Source organism: Balaenoptera physalus, assembly GCF_965194825.1.
Source record: "Balaenoptera physalus genome assembly, chromosome: 11".
Lineage (NCBI taxonomy): Eukaryota > Metazoa > Chordata > Mammalia > Artiodactyla > Balaenopteridae > Balaenoptera > Balaenoptera physalus.
Window position 1 is genome coordinate 9,291,140 of NC_138896.1, and position 18,253 is coordinate 9,309,392.

Below are 18,253 nucleotides of genomic sequence, written 5' to 3' on the forward strand. Positions count from 1 at the left end.
TAACCATAAGGCAAAAGTAGACATTATCAAAGTAGAGGAGGCAGATTTGAAAAAGAGAGATTATTACTAATAACAAGGTTATTACAGCATATAGATACCAGTATTATTTTTTTGAGCAAATTTCAGTCATTGGAATTGTATAACCACAATCTGTACTTTCACTTGAAATAGGAATGGAATTTGCCAGTGTTGACAAATGCAATAGCAAAATAATACTATGTAAGCTTAGTAAACATTCTTTTCCCTTAAGGAAATCTGACAAAACACATGAAGTCCAAGACACATAGCAAGAAATGTGTGGATTTAGGCGTCTCAGTAGGTTTAATAGATGAACAAGATACAGAAGAATCAGGTAAGGCTTTATTCCATATTTTTCATAAATGCTATTTACAATGTACTCTTTTTTTTCTTTGCATCCATACTCTTCTTTCCATTCCCACTGATGCTGCTCAGTTCCTACTTTCATTACCTCTTATTTATACTATGTGATAGACTCCCAATCAGTTTTCTCACCTTTCCTTTGTCTTCCTTCCTTTGCATCTATCCCCACTGATGTTAAGTTAATCTTCCTGAAGCATGTGTCTGATCATACTATTCCTCTGCTCCAGGTCTTCCATTGGTTTCCATTTGCCTACCAAATAGAATATGAGCCACTTGACCTTCAGTAATTCCTCAGAATCCTTTATAATCTGATGCCTGCCTACTTCTTCACCTTTATCCCTCATCTCTCTCTTTCACCTGCCCTAATGCTTGAATTTCCTGCTTACATGACACTGATCCGGCTCTCTGCCTATAAAGCCCTCACCCTCAATCCCCACACAGACGTGGCTCCCCGTCTGCATTGGTCAAAATCTTATTTTCCTTCAAGATCTAGCTCAAATCCACTGCCGTCATGAAGCCTTCTCTGATTTTCCCTTCCCACACCACTTGCGGGAAGCAATTTTTCCCTTTTCTCAACACCTGTAATATTTTAGAGTTCACTCTCTGAGAGTATTGGATCCCTTTCTGCCATAACTTTTTTTTTTTTTTTTGTTATTTACATGCTTCCTCCCTTACCTCTTCGCTGATTCTCAAGCGGGTCATGAGTAGAACTGATGCCTGAGTAGTATTCGCTGCGCCCGCAGCCCTCAGTGCAGTGCCTTGCTCGTGGCAGCTGCTCTGGAAATATTTGGGGAATAAAAACATTTGTTTGCTTCCCCAAATTGTTTATTATTTTGAGAAGGTTAACTGGTTGTTTTCTTAACGATGTTAACTCAACAAGTAGAAGTATTTATCTCTAACCAATTTTGAGGGGAAATAAAGCTGTTCATCTGTTCTGACTAATCAGACAATAGACTTATTTTCTTGTAAGACTTTTTGTTTTAACCCAAGAATTTATCAACAAGAGATAAGTTAAAAAAAAAAAAAGTTGTCCTATTGCTTTTTTGAAAAACACCCTAAATTAAACATTTACCTGCTTGCTATGTTTTAGTTAGTATGTACTAGTTTGATGTAGAAAAAATTTCCAGAGGGAAAATGGTGAGGGCATCTTTGAAAATACAGGTTAAAAAAAAGCAAATGCTTTTCATTCCACCTGACAACCAGTAATACACTAAATGAATCAGCCTGAATTTGTTTCTAAATATGCAAGAGAAGTGACTCACATCTTAAGTGCTACAGTTGATATGATTTCGTATTTTAAGCACAAGGAAAGGATTGCCTTTAACTTGAATTTTGGGAAATAAGTGGATGTATTATTAGTAGAAGGAAAATACAATCATAACAAACTTAGGACAATCAGGAGGTTTTTAGTGCTTCATAGACACTTTGATGCTCTGATACATATCGGGGATGGCAATATCAGGATTTAAAAGTATATATCAAATTAACATATGTGTAACTTTTTTGTCCTAGGAACATACGTATTAAAAACTGATTTTTGAATGGCTAGGAATTGAATTCTGTGTTGATGTCTTTGTATAAAGACATACATTTAATAAAATTAATTAACTAATTTACTTCTAATGTAAATAGTCTGTTTGATTTATTTTCTGCTCTTAGTAGTCATGCAGTAAATTAACTACCATAACTATTTAAGTGAAAAAAAATCCCTCTTTATTATTTATTTGCTTTATTGCTATTACGCTGAGCAATTCAGAATTAAAAAGCTAGGAAAAATGAGTAACGCTTTCAGTGAGTATATTTATTACCCAGAGACTAGAAAAGGCACAAAGTAGAGGTTATAATATGAAATACTAATTTCTGAAAAATGTATAAACATTAAAAGCATTATTATTATAATATATACTCTTAGGTGTTTTACTTCTATAAGAAGATGAGTCTTATAAAAATTAAGTAAAATGTAGAATCTTCTAAACTGTCAAGGGAAGGTAGTGTTTATATCCCAAATTTACATAGGAGAATTAAGTGTAGTTTCCATTAATTATCATGCATCGTTTAGATTGGACAACTGACTGATGGACTTACATATCTATCCGTTCATTTTTGTTATTTCTCACCTGATTCCAGAAACGCTTGAAGCAGGTCTTAGACTATAACTCAAACTTGATAGCCTAATTCCCAATTCAGATGAGATCCTCTGATAAAACTCTAGGTAATTTTACCTGTTTTTTCTGTTTAATTTTTTAAAAATTACTATACTTATCAGTAGTATACTTAAAGTTTTTTCACGGTTTTTATTGAATAGTAAATTATAGCACATAGGTGGATTTTGCCAAGTGCTATGTCATACCTCATAGTTCTTTATAATATGCCAACAAAATATATTCCTCCACTTCTGCTTTGTTATAGGCTTGGAATATAGGCATAAATGTGGCGAACGTTGTTTCAAACAAATGGTCTTGTTTTCCCTTTATTATTGTCTTTTGTGTTTTTAAAAATATTTTGAGATGTTTTTTAAAAATACAGAAAGATTACAAAGAGTTTTATTACATGCACTCATGTATTCACACCAGAATTGGGGATTATAAATATTTTCTCACATTTGCTTCAAGTCTTTTTCATAAATTGTGTTTTTGAAAATTGTATTTTCATAAATTTGTATTTTTGAAAAAAAACAAGCTAAGTAAGGCATTACACATTAGGTGCAGTATCCCTAACTCACCCTTGCCCGTCGCACTCCCGCCCAGAGGCAAACACTAACTGCATTTAGGGGTTTTCTTTCTATTCATTTAACATACGTGTGTATATCCACACATAGCATGTGGTTTTGTTTAAGTTTGTATTCCAAATTTGCATGAACAGTACCACCTTGTATGTAGATACCTAGAAAATTAATTTTGCTTTATAATTTTAAATTGTTCTCTAGGATAATTTCTATTTCTGCACACCCTTAACTATACCTGATACTACATGCATTTTAGTTTGGGGCCAATTTGATGGATGATAGTCTGCTGTCTTTACTTATATTTTCTTGATTGCTATCCTAAGTTTGGATCTTATTATTCTTTGGGAAGAAGTTTCACTCTGTTAAACTGATGGTAGTTAGAGATGGGATCTTGCTTAGCAATTCTTTAGATGTCTGTGTTTTTAGAGAGGAAAGCGCAGAAGCCCACAATGTGATGCTGCCTGTCTGCAAGGTGTACCATTTTCTAGCCCAACACCAGCCTAGAATATTCTAGGCATTCTTTTTTCACTCGCCTTTGCTGGCTCCTCCTCATCTCCCCAGCCTCTAAATGCAGTGCCCAGGGCTGTGGTCTCTAATCTCTCATCTCTTCTGTCTATGCTCCCTCCCCAGGTAGTCTCATCCAGTCTTCCGACTTTAAATACCATCTATATGCTGAGGATTCCAATATCCACTCCAGACTTGCATGTCCATCTTTCTACTCACCATCTCCACTTGGATGTCTAATAGGCATCTAGAGTGTGACGTGCCCCAGACTCCTGGTTTACCCCTTATGTGACTCTAAGAAGCACGCTTCCCTGAAGTCCTTCTCCCATCCTTCCAGCTGCTGGACCAAAAACCTTGAAGTCGTACTTGGTGTCCTTTGGCTCCAATCCACCAGTAAAACCTTTGGCTCTTCCTTCAAAATGTATTCGGAAACCTACCGCTTTGAACCACCTGTTCCTCCCAGCCCTGGTCAAAGCTATCATCACGTCTTCTAAGTTGCTTGCAGTAGCCCCTCACTGGTCTCCGTGGTTCAGCCCCTGCCTCTTTACAGCCCGCTTTCAACACAGCAGCCAAAGTGGTTTCTAAAAGTTACGTCATGGCTTTGCTTAAAACCCTCCATCGGTTTCCTGTCTCGTTCGGAGCCGTGGTCTGTGTCCCCTGCGAGCACCACGCCTCTGAAACTCGGCTCCACTCCCTCCTCCCCTGCCCCTCAGCTGCAACCACCCTGATCGCCTGGCTCAGTGGGCAGCACACCCAGCTGGCCCCTGTCCAGGGCCTTTTCTCTTTTCCTCCCTTTGGAATGCCCTCCACCAGGTGCTGCAAGACACCCCATCATCTCTCAGTGCTCTTGTGCTCAGACGTCACCTTATCAGTGAGGCCTTCCTGAAGCTCCCTAGAGAAAAGAGCACCTCACCCTCTTCCTGCCGGCATTATTTTCCGTACAGCACTTACAGCCACTTACAGCTTACAGATGAGTGTGTGTATTCATCATCTGTTCCTTTAAACTAGAAAATAGAACATAGGACGGCGATCTCCCTGTGGTCACCGCTGTATCGCCAGCACTTGCTGGGATTGTGGCTAGCGGCAAATCATAGATAGTAAATAGTTGTAGATTGAGTGGGTGACTGGAAAAAAGCGACCTATAATCTGTCAGGAAATCATTCAACATTGTTGTTTTTAGAATATGATATACTAGTTTTCCATTAAATTCCTTCACTACAATGAAATGGTAGCTGTAATACAATATTTAATGCCTTTACCTGTGAATAGTGTTTACATGGTTTAGCCGTGGTCGATATAGGAATTTTCAAAGTGATGATGGCCATTCATTTGTTAATTTGTTATTTATTGGTTATTAGATCAGAAGACTGGGAGATATTTTAAGTTATCCTGACGATTCCGTTTTTTCATCCTCAGTAATGATCTGTGCAGACTGATAAATATCTGTTCCATTTTTCAGTGGTTCCAGAGAAGAAGAGTTTATTCTCTTTGTGACTGATTATTTATTTAGCACCGCAGCAACTGTCTAGTATGTCCATAGTCACTGCCCTCAGGAGCTCCTCGCCTGTGGCTGTGATGTGGGGACTTGGCAGGGTTCACTCCTCAAGGCTGGGATCTGGGAAGGACAGTGATGGCCTCGTCTGGAACAGAAGGATGACTAAGGGTATCCCAGGAGAACGAAAAGAAAGGAAATATATCAAAATATAATGATCCATATATTGCTTTGTTTGAAAAAGTATTGATGAGGGCGTGGGGTAAAGGAGGGCAAGCACTCTGGACCGAGAGAGTTGTTGAGCAAAAGCCCAGAGGTTGGGAGAGGGGAATAGGGCATCAGGAGTATAAATGGGGCAGGATGAGAGAGTTGGGCAGGGCGCTGGGGGACAGGTCCTACTATGCAGGGGAGTTTTAGCACCTTCCTTTAAGAAAGTCTGAGGGATTTTTTTCTTTTTTTCTTGTATCATCTAAAGTAATTTAAAGCCACTACCTCTTTAGTCCCATATACATCTGACTTTTAGTCTGGATTATTTTCTCAAATGTTTTTTAAACAAGGAAACAACAAATAGTAGGGCTTTTTATTTGTGTCCCCAGGAATTTTCATTGCTGAGCTTTTGTTTGTTTTTTCTTTCTGCTGCTGCTGTTTTATTTTATGGTGGGAATTTAGACAATAATGAGTAAAAGAAGCATGATTCCTTTAAGTGGTTAGTCCCATTCAGCAGCAACAATAATAAATAATACCATAGAGCAAAAATCTTTTTGGGGGGACTTCCCTGGTGGTCCAGTGGCTAAGACTCCACGCTCCCAGTGCATGGGGCCCGGGTTCGATCCCTGGTCGGGGAACTAGATCCCACATGCCACAGCTAAGAGTTCTCATGCTGCAACTAAAGATCCCATGTGCTGCAACTAAGACCCGGCGTGGCTAAATAATAAATAAATTTTTTTTTAAAAAAAAAAAATTTTCCTGAAAGGGTGTTTTTATAAACAAAGTATCTTAAGGTTTCAGCATCTCTCGTTCTCTACCAGATGGAGTTTACAGGTTTGGATGGAAAGTCTGGTACGATTTTTCCCTTGTGACACCCAATTTTATATGTATATATGTATAATGACTCATTTAGAAATCTTGCTCTTCATTTATTAAATTAGGGAGCATTATTTCTCCTGGAATTCATTTCTACTCTGACCCAGCAGCACCAAGGTGTAGAACTTTCTCCACAGAATAGACTATCATAAAAGATAAAGACTTGATTTTTTCCTACCTTAATGTTTCCGTGTATGTTTTAAAACCTTGCCCTTATCAACTCCATAAGGATGTTGTAAGGAGTAGTGGCGTATGTTATGAAGTGTTTCATTTTACTATCAATTTAATTTTCCAAGGAAAAATACAAATTATTAGCCATATAGTAGTAGTAGAAGAAGTGACTAACTTTAAAAAAAAATAGGAGGGAGAATAAATATTTTCAGCTATCATAGTTTTAATCTTTGAAGTGTACATCTGCTCGTAGAAGGAAGCTTGGGGTCCAGAAGCTGGTCAGTGCCGAGTGATCTGACATGCTGGGTTCTCTCTCCCCCTGCTTCCTCCCTGCCCGTAGGAGTTTCCCGCCTCCCTGATCACACCTGGAAGCCTCCCCCTTCTCCGGGATCAGGCTCATGGCAGCGGTTCCTTTTGAGACTTCAGCTGCCAGCTCGAGATTGCTGCCTGACAGTGTACTCCCTATTTTCCTGGCCCAACAAATGAAAATAAGTGATGAAATTGCATCGTGTAATGTAGGGTCTTTCCACCCATAACTTGCTGTCTTTTCCCTTTAATGATGAACAGTTTTGTGGGGTTTTTTTAATTTATTTATTTATTTATTTATTTTTATTTTTGGCTGTGTTGGGTCTTCGTTTCTGTGCGAGGGCTTTCTCTAGTTGCGGCGAGCGGGGGCCACTCTTCATCGCGGTGCGCAGGCCTCTCACTATCGCGGCCTCTCTTGTTGCGGAGCACAGGCTCCAGACGCGCAGGCTCAGTAGTTGTGGCTCACGGGTCCAGTTGCTCCGCGGCATGTGGGATCTTCCCAGACCAGGGCTCGAACCCGTGTCCCCTGCATTGGCAGGCAGAGTCTCAACCACTGCGCCACCAGGGAAGCCCCAATGATGAACAGTTTTATCAAGGGCTTTTTGGCATCCTGGGGTCCTACTGTCATTTCTCGTACTCTTAATCTAATGTACCTCTGGTGTTAAGCCCACTGCACAGTGCACTGCTAGAAACCACACTGCGATTCCATTTGCTGAGTGTCTACATAAAAATTCAGGAAAATGCTAAGGTTTGGCCAGCAGTTAGGTGTCACAGCAATTTCTTACCTGTGTCCCAAAAGGTAGTGATTCCAGTGGCTCTTCTGATGCCTTTCATTTTGCTCTCACGGCTGCATTTATCCAGGGGCGTTACTGATCTACTATATGAAATATGCAAGTATGAAATTACTGAGTAAACTCTTATCAGCAGAATCTCCTTTGTCACCTAGGCTTTCCTAAACACAGTCGAAGTTTCTCACTTAATTATGCAGCTAGATTACAGATGGCTACCAAATAACGGTGATTAAAGAAAAATAAGTAGCCAAGTTCAGGAGCCACGTGTCTCTTGGGAAACCAGTACACAGACACATCGTCTTGATCAATACGAAAATTTGTGACATTGTCTTCTCTAGATACTGAATAAAATTCTTAAGTAGTTTTGATAGCCACCTTCATATTTCACATTGACAGCGGGGCAGTTCTGTCAGAAGTGGAGTCTACAGCACCTTAGGAAGGACTGTTAGATTCGGCACACTTGTATGAAAGTCACATACACCTCAACAGCCAGTGCTAACAGGATATGCAAGAACTTGCTCCAGATATTTACACCTTGATTATCTCAGACATCTGGGAAATGGGGTAAACTTTTTAAAGGAAAAAAACCCACGAGGATATCATTTGGGAGCCCTGATTCTAAATGCCAGGCTTTGCAGAATAGCAACCAGAAACCTAAGGATAGTGTTTCTAAGGTTTAATAGGAAAAATTGGGGGGCTTGGTCGTTTGATCTTTTCTGTAGCACATACATAATCCTCAAGAAATATCATCTCTGAGCTTTCATTTATTCAACAAAATTTGTTAAAGGCTCTCCAAAGGCCAGTGTTACTACAGAGTATCCCACCATATTTGTTCTTGAAAAATCATTACCATTCGGTAATGTCTTGGTCAGCTTCTGGTTTTCTGGGAAAAGTCCAAGTCTTTTTGTTCCGTGTTCATATTTAATTTTTCCTTAATATCTGCCTTGTTTTGTTTATTTTCATCAAAGGTTTACTGTAGATTTATTTCTACTTATCTACAGTATTTCTTTTCCTGGTATTATCTTCAATCTTTTTCTTTTTTTGAATGTCCTAAACCTGTTTTCTACTCTCTACCAACTTGATACTCAGAATGTCATTCACCAGCAGAACGTGCATGTTCCCTGGTGGATGGAGCGCTTATGAAAGGTCAGTGTGAAGATGATGTGATGAAGGTGCAAAGACCCCTGAGTTTTTGATTCTTCACGGCCCTTAAAACAGTGGGCCGTATGGCTGCCCATTTCGTCCTTCAGCAGATGAATTCTTGTTCTGATTTTCAAATGGAGTAAATTTAGAGATGTTGGGAAACATTTATTTTGAATCAAGCAGAGGGGACTGTAAACTTATCTAAGGCAGCCATTAAAATTTGGACATTTGACATCTCAAAGAAGTTTCCGTGTAGTTTAAAACTAGCCACTCAGCTGTAGTTATAGTAGGTGTTCATGAAAAGTCTAATCCCTCCGGCCAGCTGCCCATGTCCCTATATTCTTGCCATGCAAAACTATATAGTCTCAGGAATTTTGTCCCTGTGTTCTTGGGGTATTAGTAAGTACTTTTTCTCTTTCACCTTTTGTGTCAAAAGTCATGCTGCTGGCTATTTGCTTTTCATGCCTTGATCCGAAGAATGTTTTTGTCAGCAGACTGCTCGGAATGTTAACATGTGCCCTCCACTGCCAGACTGGGAGAACCATTCAGTGTGGCAAGGTGCAACTGGAAACACGGTTCCCGCTGGAGGTTAAGTACTTAGGATGATGCGTGTAAGAGGATGGCATTGGATCACAGGATTTAAAACCTGTATCACATTTACCCTTAAAATAAATTTAATGAATTTTTCTAAATGAAGTGCTTTCAAAATGAAACCTGTAGACTATGTTTTCGTCACTGGGATGTTTACAGAAAACATTATTAGTTCTTTTAAGAGAAACTTCCACGCACAATAAGAAACCATGATAGGTCTTGGGACTTACAGTTAAACAAGTGTGTATGTCGTTAATGAACAATGCAGATACCACTGCCTTTTGGTTTACTGCCTAAAGTTAACAAACGTTAAACCCTGGCTCGTTATATTGTTAAGATGAAAACATAGTTTAATAAAAACCCGAAACAAAAACCCATTACTGCAGTAATTGCATGCTTTAAAAGACTTTTTCCCCAGGTTTCCCTTGTTTGTCTGGATTTCAGAGTAATTTTTCTAAACATGAGGAAAACAAAAGCAGACAAATTACGGCAGTAGCAGAATGTTGAGGGAGGTGCTGCTGACCTCCCAGGGGAGCCTGTCTGAGGGAGGCCCCGCCTGGCTCGGCCAGCAGGGGTCACTGTCGGGCAGCGATGGGAGGGCAGCCCGCGGTTCATCCAACTGAAATCAGATTTTGAAACACATCTTTAGGGAAGTGGTTTGACATAAATTACTTTTGAAAAACAATATTGCTGCATTGTTTACCTTCTTTTTCCCTCATGAATTTAAATTCACAGAAAATAGAAGAATTAATTTTACACATATGTAAAATTGTACTGAGTAGTAGAAATTTTTATTTATAATGAGTTGGGAATGTACCTAGGAGGACAGAAATTAAATAGAAATTTTACAGACCATTTATTTATGAATTTGTTAAGTAAGTATGGGTTCCTTATACCTGTTCTAGGGTCCTTGGGGGATGCAGAGGGGTGAGCTACAGCCTTCACCCTGCTGGAATAGTACAGTCTACATTGTACAAACCAAGGAAAGAACAATCGTCATGTAGTATATCTTACTGGAATAATGACAAGGCTCCTAAATACAAAAAAACCCTGTTTCCAAATTCTGACTCTGATGCTTTCCAGCTGTATTTAAGTCTCTTAACTTCCTGTGTAAAATGAGTTTGGTATCAGCTCTGTCACGAGTGGCTGTTAGGTTTAAACATAAAGAGTAAAATGTTGGCAAACTTTTTCTGTAAAGGGCCTGATAATCAGTATTTTAGGCTTTGTGGGCCACACAGTCTCTGGCATGACAACTAAACTTTGTGAGTGTGGCAGGAGAGCTGCCATAGACAGTATGTAAATGATGGGCCTGGCTGTGTTCCAGTAAAACTTTATTTAAAAGAACAGGCGGGAGCCGCGTGAGGCCAGCAGCTGTGGTTTGGCAGCCCCTGATACAATAGGAACTCAGTGTAGCATGCCATCGTAGTTACTACGCTCAGTAACAGGCTGTAGCAAAACGAGCAGTGTCACAAAGTCAGAGATGGCAAGTTCTGGAGTAGTTAACAAGTCTGTGTTCTTGACCTTGCTGACTTGTGGTCATGGACAGGTCACTTTTCCTTTCTGGGTCTTCTACCCTGCACAACTTCTGACCGGATGGTAACAGTCTTCTTTGGGGCTAGGGGTTAAGGGGACAGGGCAGTAATACGAAAGGACTTTTCTTAGCATGAATCCAGAGAGCAGAGGTGTCTGGGCTTTGTTTTGGTGCTGTGGATATTTAAAAGGATGCCATTGTCTTAGGTTCATTTAAGTTATCCATTGTATCTTGTTCCGGTCACTCTAGAATATCCACCCTGTTTAACAAATTTGTAATGACCCAAAATTCATTTTTAGGTTCCCAAACTTTGACAGGGTTCTTCCCCTTCAGGAGTTTTACGACCCAATGCACGTAGAGAGATAAACATTATTCAGTCCTTATCTTGGGGAAGGAAAACTGTAGAAAGGAATCCCAGCTCTTCTCAAGTCCTCTGTGAGCTGTAGGCATGTGGCTCTGTCCAGGGAGAAAGAAAGGTCCAGGGGCACTAGCCTGTGCGTCTTCCCACCCATAATATTGCAAACCTTGATCTGAAGTGTGGGACGATCAAGGCCAAAGAACATGAAAATGCAACCAAGTCGTTTTACCCCCTTCCCCATTAAAAAGCGTATGGTATTCTTTATAAATCCTTCTCATAAGTTGCATACACTGAAATTTTATATCTATATGTAAAATAAAAAACTTTAAAGATTTATAGTATAACTAATTATTCTTAAACTTCCATACTTACTGTAAAATACAGTGTATTTGTTGTGAAATTAAAAAGGTTATTTACATTCTCCTTGGGGATTGTATTTTATATGTTCTACTCTTCATAATGAAATAATTACTTGAAGCTTTTAATGTCTGTACCTGTAAATATTCAGCTCACTCATGCATATTTATAAGCTAGGTTATTGACTGTGATTCATTGTTGACCTTCTTTCAGATCATTCTGTGGTTAGGTTTTTATAATATGACATCTGAATGCGGAGACCTGGGTTTAAATCTTGGCTCTGACACTTCTGAGCTGCGGGCTTCACACTGTAAAACAATTAACTGCTTTTTAAATTTTTTTAAAATCATTGTCTGAGAAAAAGTCAGGTCCTTAATTAGCCCTTGTTTAGTTGTGATCAGATAGCGCCGGTCCGTCTGTAGTACTAAAGCCGAGTGCTCTCGCGGTCTCCACGGCTAGAACCGGAGAAGCGGCATTCAGGCATCACACGTACAACCGGATAAGAACTGCAAGAATAGGTACAAGATACCAGGTAAGAATAGTGTTAGGTGCCAGATATTTAAAGAGTGTGTGTGTGTGTTAGGATGTATTTTGGAGAAATTACCTGTGCCTTTAAATTAAACAAGAGAAGTGTTGGAATTTGTTTCAATTAATAGTTTCCTGTTAAATAATGGGAAAGAAAAAAATTGCTTGTCAGAAAGAGAAGTCTTGATGAGTATAATAAGAACAGCAGGGAGATGGAGATTGTGCAGGCTTATCTGAATGAGACAGAATATTGGTGTCAGTAGAGTTAAAATAAAGGTCCTGGAGCATTGGCAAATAGGTTTTTTCTTGATGTCATTTTTTGAAAGGTTATTTTGGTCTTTGTAGAAAGTCAAAAAACTAGTAGAGAGAGTTCCTGTATATTCTTTACCCAGCCTCCCCTGTGCTAGCATCTTACATAACCAAGAACATTTGTCAACACTAAGAAATTAACCTCAGCACAGGATTGCTAACTAAAGCATAGGACTTACCAGTTTTTCCCCTGATGTCCTTTTCCTGTCCCAGGCTCTCCTTCAGGATCCCACGTCACACTTAGTCGTCGTGGCTCCTCCAGCGTGTCCCTCAGTCTTTCTTGTCTTTCATGACCTTGACATTTATAGAGAGTACTGATCAGTTATTTTGTAGAATGTTCTCAATTTGGGGTTTTCTGATACCTGCTCACGGCTGGATTGAGGTTATACATTATTGGGGAGGCGCCATAGGGTGGTTATGCTTTTCCTAGTGCATCATATCGGGGGTACAGTATGCCAGTATGTATTACTGGTCATGTTAACCTTCTTTACTTGGCTAAGGTGATGTCTGCCAGGACTAGCTACTGTAAACTTACTGTTGTTCCCTTTATAAATATTAAATATTTGCGGAGATACTTTAAAACTATGCAGATACCCTATTTATGCATTGATGGATTTTGCCTGTGGTAAGTATTGCTATGGTGTTCTAATTTATCAATTAGAATTTTTCTGCAAGGAAAAGTTACCACTTCTCCATTAGTTCATTCATCCATTCATTCATTTACATCAGTATGGACTCAAGGTTATGTATTTTATTCTTTGGGTTATAATCCAGTTCTGTTATTTATTGTGTAGCTCAAGTTCTCATTGACCACTGAGAGCTCTTTGAGGTCTGTTCCTGTGCCCTTTCAACATGCGGCTGCTTTTTTTTCTTTAAGCGGTTCCTTACTTTTTTTTTAATTTTTATTTTATTTATTCATTTATTTTTGGCTGTGTTGGGTCTTTGTTGCTGCGCCCAGGCTTTCTCTAGTTGTGGTGAGCGGGGGCTACTCTTCATTGCGGTGCGCAGGCTTCTCATTGCAGTGGCTTCTCTTGTTGCGGAGCACGGGCTCTAGGCGTGTGGGTTCCAGTAGTTGTGGCATGCAGGCTCAGTAGTTGTGGCTTGTGTGCTCTAGAGCACAGGCTCAGTAGTTGTGGCGCACGGGCTTAGTTGCTCCTAGGCATGTGGGATCTTCCAGGACCCAGGCTTGAACCCATGTCCCCTGCATTGGCAGGCGGATTCTCAACCACTGCGCCACCAGGGAAGTCCCAGTTCCTTACTTTTTGACACCCAAGATATTCCAGCCATGGAATTCACCACTTCCCCAGGGACCCCTGGTTCACTTTACTGGAGAATGGTATTTAGGAACCAAGATCTAGCCGCTAGGTGGTGTGTTTCTGGCTACTAACCTGTCACTGCTTCTAGCCCCTCTCGTTGGATAGAGCTGGGAAATATGCATATTTATGCTAACTCGTACATATACGTACATCTGTGTTTATTTCTGTATCTGTGTATGTGTACGTGCACACGCACGCACACACACACACACACAAATGAGAACGTGAGTCCACACTGATAATTCCAGTTCCGGTCCAGTCCCACAGAGTTTGTTTTAGCCTGCTCCATTTCCTTTTTGTTTCTTTCACCAACAGTGGGAAACCTGGTTCTCATCTACGGTATGTTCACTTATTTGTTCAGCTCTAGCATACCAATAAACTAGTTCCAGAAATGCTGACCCACCTGTGAAAAACAGGTTTACAATCACAGCATAGTGTCTTTGTGCAGCTCTTTTTGTCTTTAGCCTTCACATTGTCTGGTCAGAACCCCCTTTGCCAGGGCTACCTAGGTCGTGATTGTGGAGTTCATTTGTACTCAGCCATCTGTCTCAGCTTGCATTTCATCTTAGATTTCCACCACATCCTGGTTAGTTATGTTTGTATTTACACACCCTACAATTCACCTTAGGGTGCACAGTTCGGTGGTTTTCGACAAATGTGTACAATTGTGTGTCCAGCCCCACAGTTCCACAGAGAACAGTTCCATCGCCCCAAAATTCCTCTGCGCCACTTCTTTATGAACACCTCCCCACGCCCAACAGCCCCTAGCAGCCACTGATGTCTTTTCCTCCCTGTATTCGTATGTTTTCCAGAGTGTCATATGAAAGGAATCAAAATAAGAAGCTTTGGGGGTCTGGCTTCTTTCACTTAGCAGAATACATGTGAATTTGTCCATGTTTTTGTGGGCGTCAATAGTTCATTCCTCTCTATTGCTGAGTAGTATTCCGTCGTATTGATGTGCCATAGCTTCGTAGCCACTGGCCACTTGAAAGATACCTCTATTATTTCCTTCCTGCTCCTTGCTTTCGGTTTAAGTTTGATTGTCTTTTTCTAATTTCTAAAGCTGAGAACTTAGATTATTTATTTGAGACCTTTCTTCTTTTCTAATAGAAATGTTGGATACAATAAATTTCCCACTAACCACTGCTTCAGCTGCATCCCACGAATTTTTTTTTTTTTATAAGGGTAGACCAATGGATTTTTTTTTTTTAATTTTATTTATTTATTTATTTATTTATTTATGGTTGTGTTGGGTCTTCGTTTCTGCGTGAGGGCTTTCTCCAGTTGCGGCAAGTGGGGGCCACTCTTCATCGCGGTGCGCGGGCCTCTCACTATCGTGGCCTCTCCCGTTGCGGAGCACAGGCTCCAGACGCGCAGGCTCAGCAATTGTGGCTCACGGGCCCAGTCGCTCCGCGGCATGTGGGATCTTCCCAGACCAGGGCTCAAACCCGTGTCCCCTGCATTGGCAGGCAGATTCTCAACCACTGTGCCACCAGGGAAGCCCATCCCACGAATTTTTAATGTTATATTTTGGTTTTTATCCAGTTCAAGATATTTCTGACTTTCTTTGAGACTTTCATTTCTGACTCATGGATTATTTAGAAATGTGTTATTTAATTCTGAAATATTGGGGGATTGTTCAGATATCTTCCAGTAACCGATTTCTAGGTTATTCTGTTTTCAAGCAGAAACGTAAGTATGATTTCTATTCATTGAAATTTGTCGAGGTTGGCTTTGTAGCTCAGAATATACACGTTGGTGAATGTTCCACGTACACTTACAAGGAAAGCGTATTCTGCTCCTTGGGTGGAACGTAACTGTTAAGTAGGTCTAGTTGGTTGACAGTATTTTTCAAGTCTTCTGTGTTCCTACTGATTTTCTATATACTTGTTTCATCAATTACTGAGGGTAGAGTGTTGAAGTCTTCAACTGCAATTGTGGATTTGTTTATTGCTTTTTTGTTTTAGCCTCATTTATTTTGAAGTTCTGGTTTCATTGCTACACATTTAGGATTGTTGTATGTTCATGGAAAGGTAACCCTTTTATCATTATATAATGTTCCTGTTCATCTTTGATAATATTCCTTGTTTTGATGTCTGCTTTTTCTGATATTAGCGTATAGTTTTTGCAGCTGTATTTTAATTTTTAAATGTATATCTTTCTCCAAACTTTACTTTCAATCTATTATGTCTTTATATTTAAAATGGATTTCTCATCCATAATATATACTCGGGACTTGCTTTTTTACCCAGTCTAGCAGTCTCTCTCTCTTTAAATTCATGTGTTAGACCATTCCTTTTATTTTTATTTTTATTTTTCATGTAGTTGGAATAAAATCTATCACGTGCCAGCTGTTTCCTATTTGCTTCATTTTTTCCTTCTTTTTATGCCTTAATTAAGCATTTTTATGGTTCTGTTTTTCTCCTCTGTTGACTTATTTGTGTCTTTTAAGAAAATTTAGTCGGCTGCCTTCAAATAATATTCCATTACTTTACATGTAGTGTAAAGACTTTATATAACAGTGTATTCACAATTCCTCCTTTTCATCCTTTGTGCTATTATTGTCATATCATTTACATTTACACATGCTATAAACATATAGTACATTTTTGCTACTGTAGACATTAAATTATCTTTTAGAACAAGCAATTAAAATTTTTTTTAAATTTTATCTTCATTTATTCTATTTCCGTTGCTTTTCTTTTTTGGGGGGTAAATATGAGTTCCCATCTGATACCATATTCTCTGTGCCTAAAGAGCTTCCTTTAACGTTTATCATCAAGTAGGTCTGCTGGCAGTGGATCTCCTCAGTTTTTGTTTTCTAAGAAAGTTTGTATTTCTCTTTCATCTTTGAAAATTATTTTCAATGAGCATAGAACATAGAATTCTGGGGTTTTTTGGTTTTGGTTTTTCTTTTTTTTTTTCCTTTCTTTTCTTATCATTGTTACTGTCTTTTTCATTGCTAGCATTTCTTTTTTTTTTTTTTTCATAGTTTCATCTCACAGATGAAATACCCACTTGGTAGTATATGTTGTTCACCTTTCTCATTAGAGCCTTTAACATATTGGTCAATTATTTTTAAATTTCTGGAAGTTCTGACCTCTGTATCATATCTGACTGGTTCCGATTGCTTTTCCTCTTCTGTGTATGTTTTTTCTTGCCTTTTTGTATGCCTTGTCATTTTTGTTGAAAGCTAGACATCTTGCATAAGACAGTAGAGACTAATGTAAATGGTTTTTATGCCTAGCAAGGCCCTTTGTGTGGGAGTTAGAGCCTTTCTAGTCAGGAGTTGGACTGGGTTGGAGAGATTTGTTGTTGTTAAGGTTACCATCAGAGCACCAAAGGCTTCAGATTCCTATAGAGTCACTTCCTGTTTGGAGTGGGGGTTGGATTATAAGAGAAATGCTTGTTCCATTCCAGTTTTAGGTCTTTCCTTTGTGCTATGCCTCAGAGAGGGCGCTCTACACATTCTATTCTTCTCCTGGTCCTCTTCCAGCAGTATTTTGCTGTTACCTCTCATTTCAAGCTCCTTAACTTGGCATTAGTGGGTGAAGAGGAGGATGGGATGCCACCTCTGTTCTGATGCAGCCTCAGCCTTCTACGTGCACCATGTTCTCAGGTTTCTGGACTGTGGCCCTCTTGTTCTCCTTCCCTAGCTCAGCTGTTGTGGAGGACTCAGCTGGCAACCTTGTCCCTCCTTAAGGAGTAGAGTTGAGTTTTTTCTGTTATTCATTCCCTTTCCCTACTGCAGTAAGTGTTCACCAAAGTCCCAAGGGCAGCAATGCTTGTTGCCCTCCTCTTCACAGGACCAAGTGTTTGTTCCCTAGTGGAGAGAGGGGAGATGGACCTAGGGGGATTTCCTTGCCCCTCCTAAATGCTGCTCCTCTCCCCCGGATCTGGACCACAGTGGATACTTAGTGCTCTTTTCTGTGAGTGCTTGAATATGGTGTTCATGACATAGAGCCTGCAAGAGAATGTAGCCCCAGAGGAGTCACACAGCCCTCCCAGCCCACGCTTGGCTCTAACCAGTCTGTCAACCATTTAGCTGACCTCCCCCGACCCGTGTCCTGCTGCATCTGCCCCAGATGACACAAGCATGTGTCTCCTCTCTTCCTACAGACACTGTCTCTAGAGTTTGGGCTGTTTGATTGCCTGGGACTTCAACCTTATGATGGGTTTAAGGAAAGTCATAAATTTAAAGTTAGGCCTGTTATTTAAAAAAAAAAAAAAAAAAAGAAGTAATAGCTTTTACGATAAAGCAAGTCTCACCCTAGTCAGGCTTTGTGGCAGGGTTGGCTCTGATGAAATCAGCCTCCCTCTCCAGTAACCTGTTCCCTCTCGTCAGTCATCCGGTTTCTTCTGTTTTGTTTTGATTTTTTTCTACTTTCTCCTTTGAAAGAAAAATTTTTTCTCGTATTAAAATCTCTAAAAATACATCTGATTCGGCATTCATGTGGCAAATTCAAAATATATGGGGGAAAGACTCTCTAATTTTAGCATTTCAAACATCAGACAAGGTATCAGAGAGGGATCTGTGAGGCAGGAGGCAGGGCATCTACCCGGAAATCACCCATTCCACGTCCAGCATGGGCATCTGGTGGGATTCAATAGATTGGTGTTATTTTATGTACGATTTTACAGCAAAATTGTAGAACCCATAAATCAAAAGA

The 18,253-nt window shown here is 39.8% G+C and overlaps 1 protein-coding gene and 1 long non-coding RNA gene across 10 annotated transcripts in view; one reads left to right on the forward strand and one right to left on the reverse strand.

Moving 5' to 3' along the window:
* Positions 1-18,253, reverse strand: part of LOC309638003 — a 789,902-nt gene that overhangs the window by 154,009 nt on the left and 617,640 nt on the right. The gene's annotated exons all lie outside the window — the stretch shown is intronic.
* Positions 1-18,253, forward strand: part of HIVEP1 (HIVEP zinc finger 1) — a 144,137-nt gene that overhangs the window by 120,792 nt on the left and 5,092 nt on the right. For 8 of the 9 annotated variants that reach the window (XM_082413244.1, XM_082413246.1, XM_082413245.1 and 5 more), the window contains one exon: positions 251-352. The exons of the other annotated variant lie outside the window; for it this stretch is intronic. In XM_082413244.1, the coding sequence (XP_082269370.1) occupies positions 251-352 (102 nt within the window). The remainder of the gene's footprint in view (positions 1-250; positions 353-18,253) is intronic. 9 annotated transcript variants of the gene reach the window in all.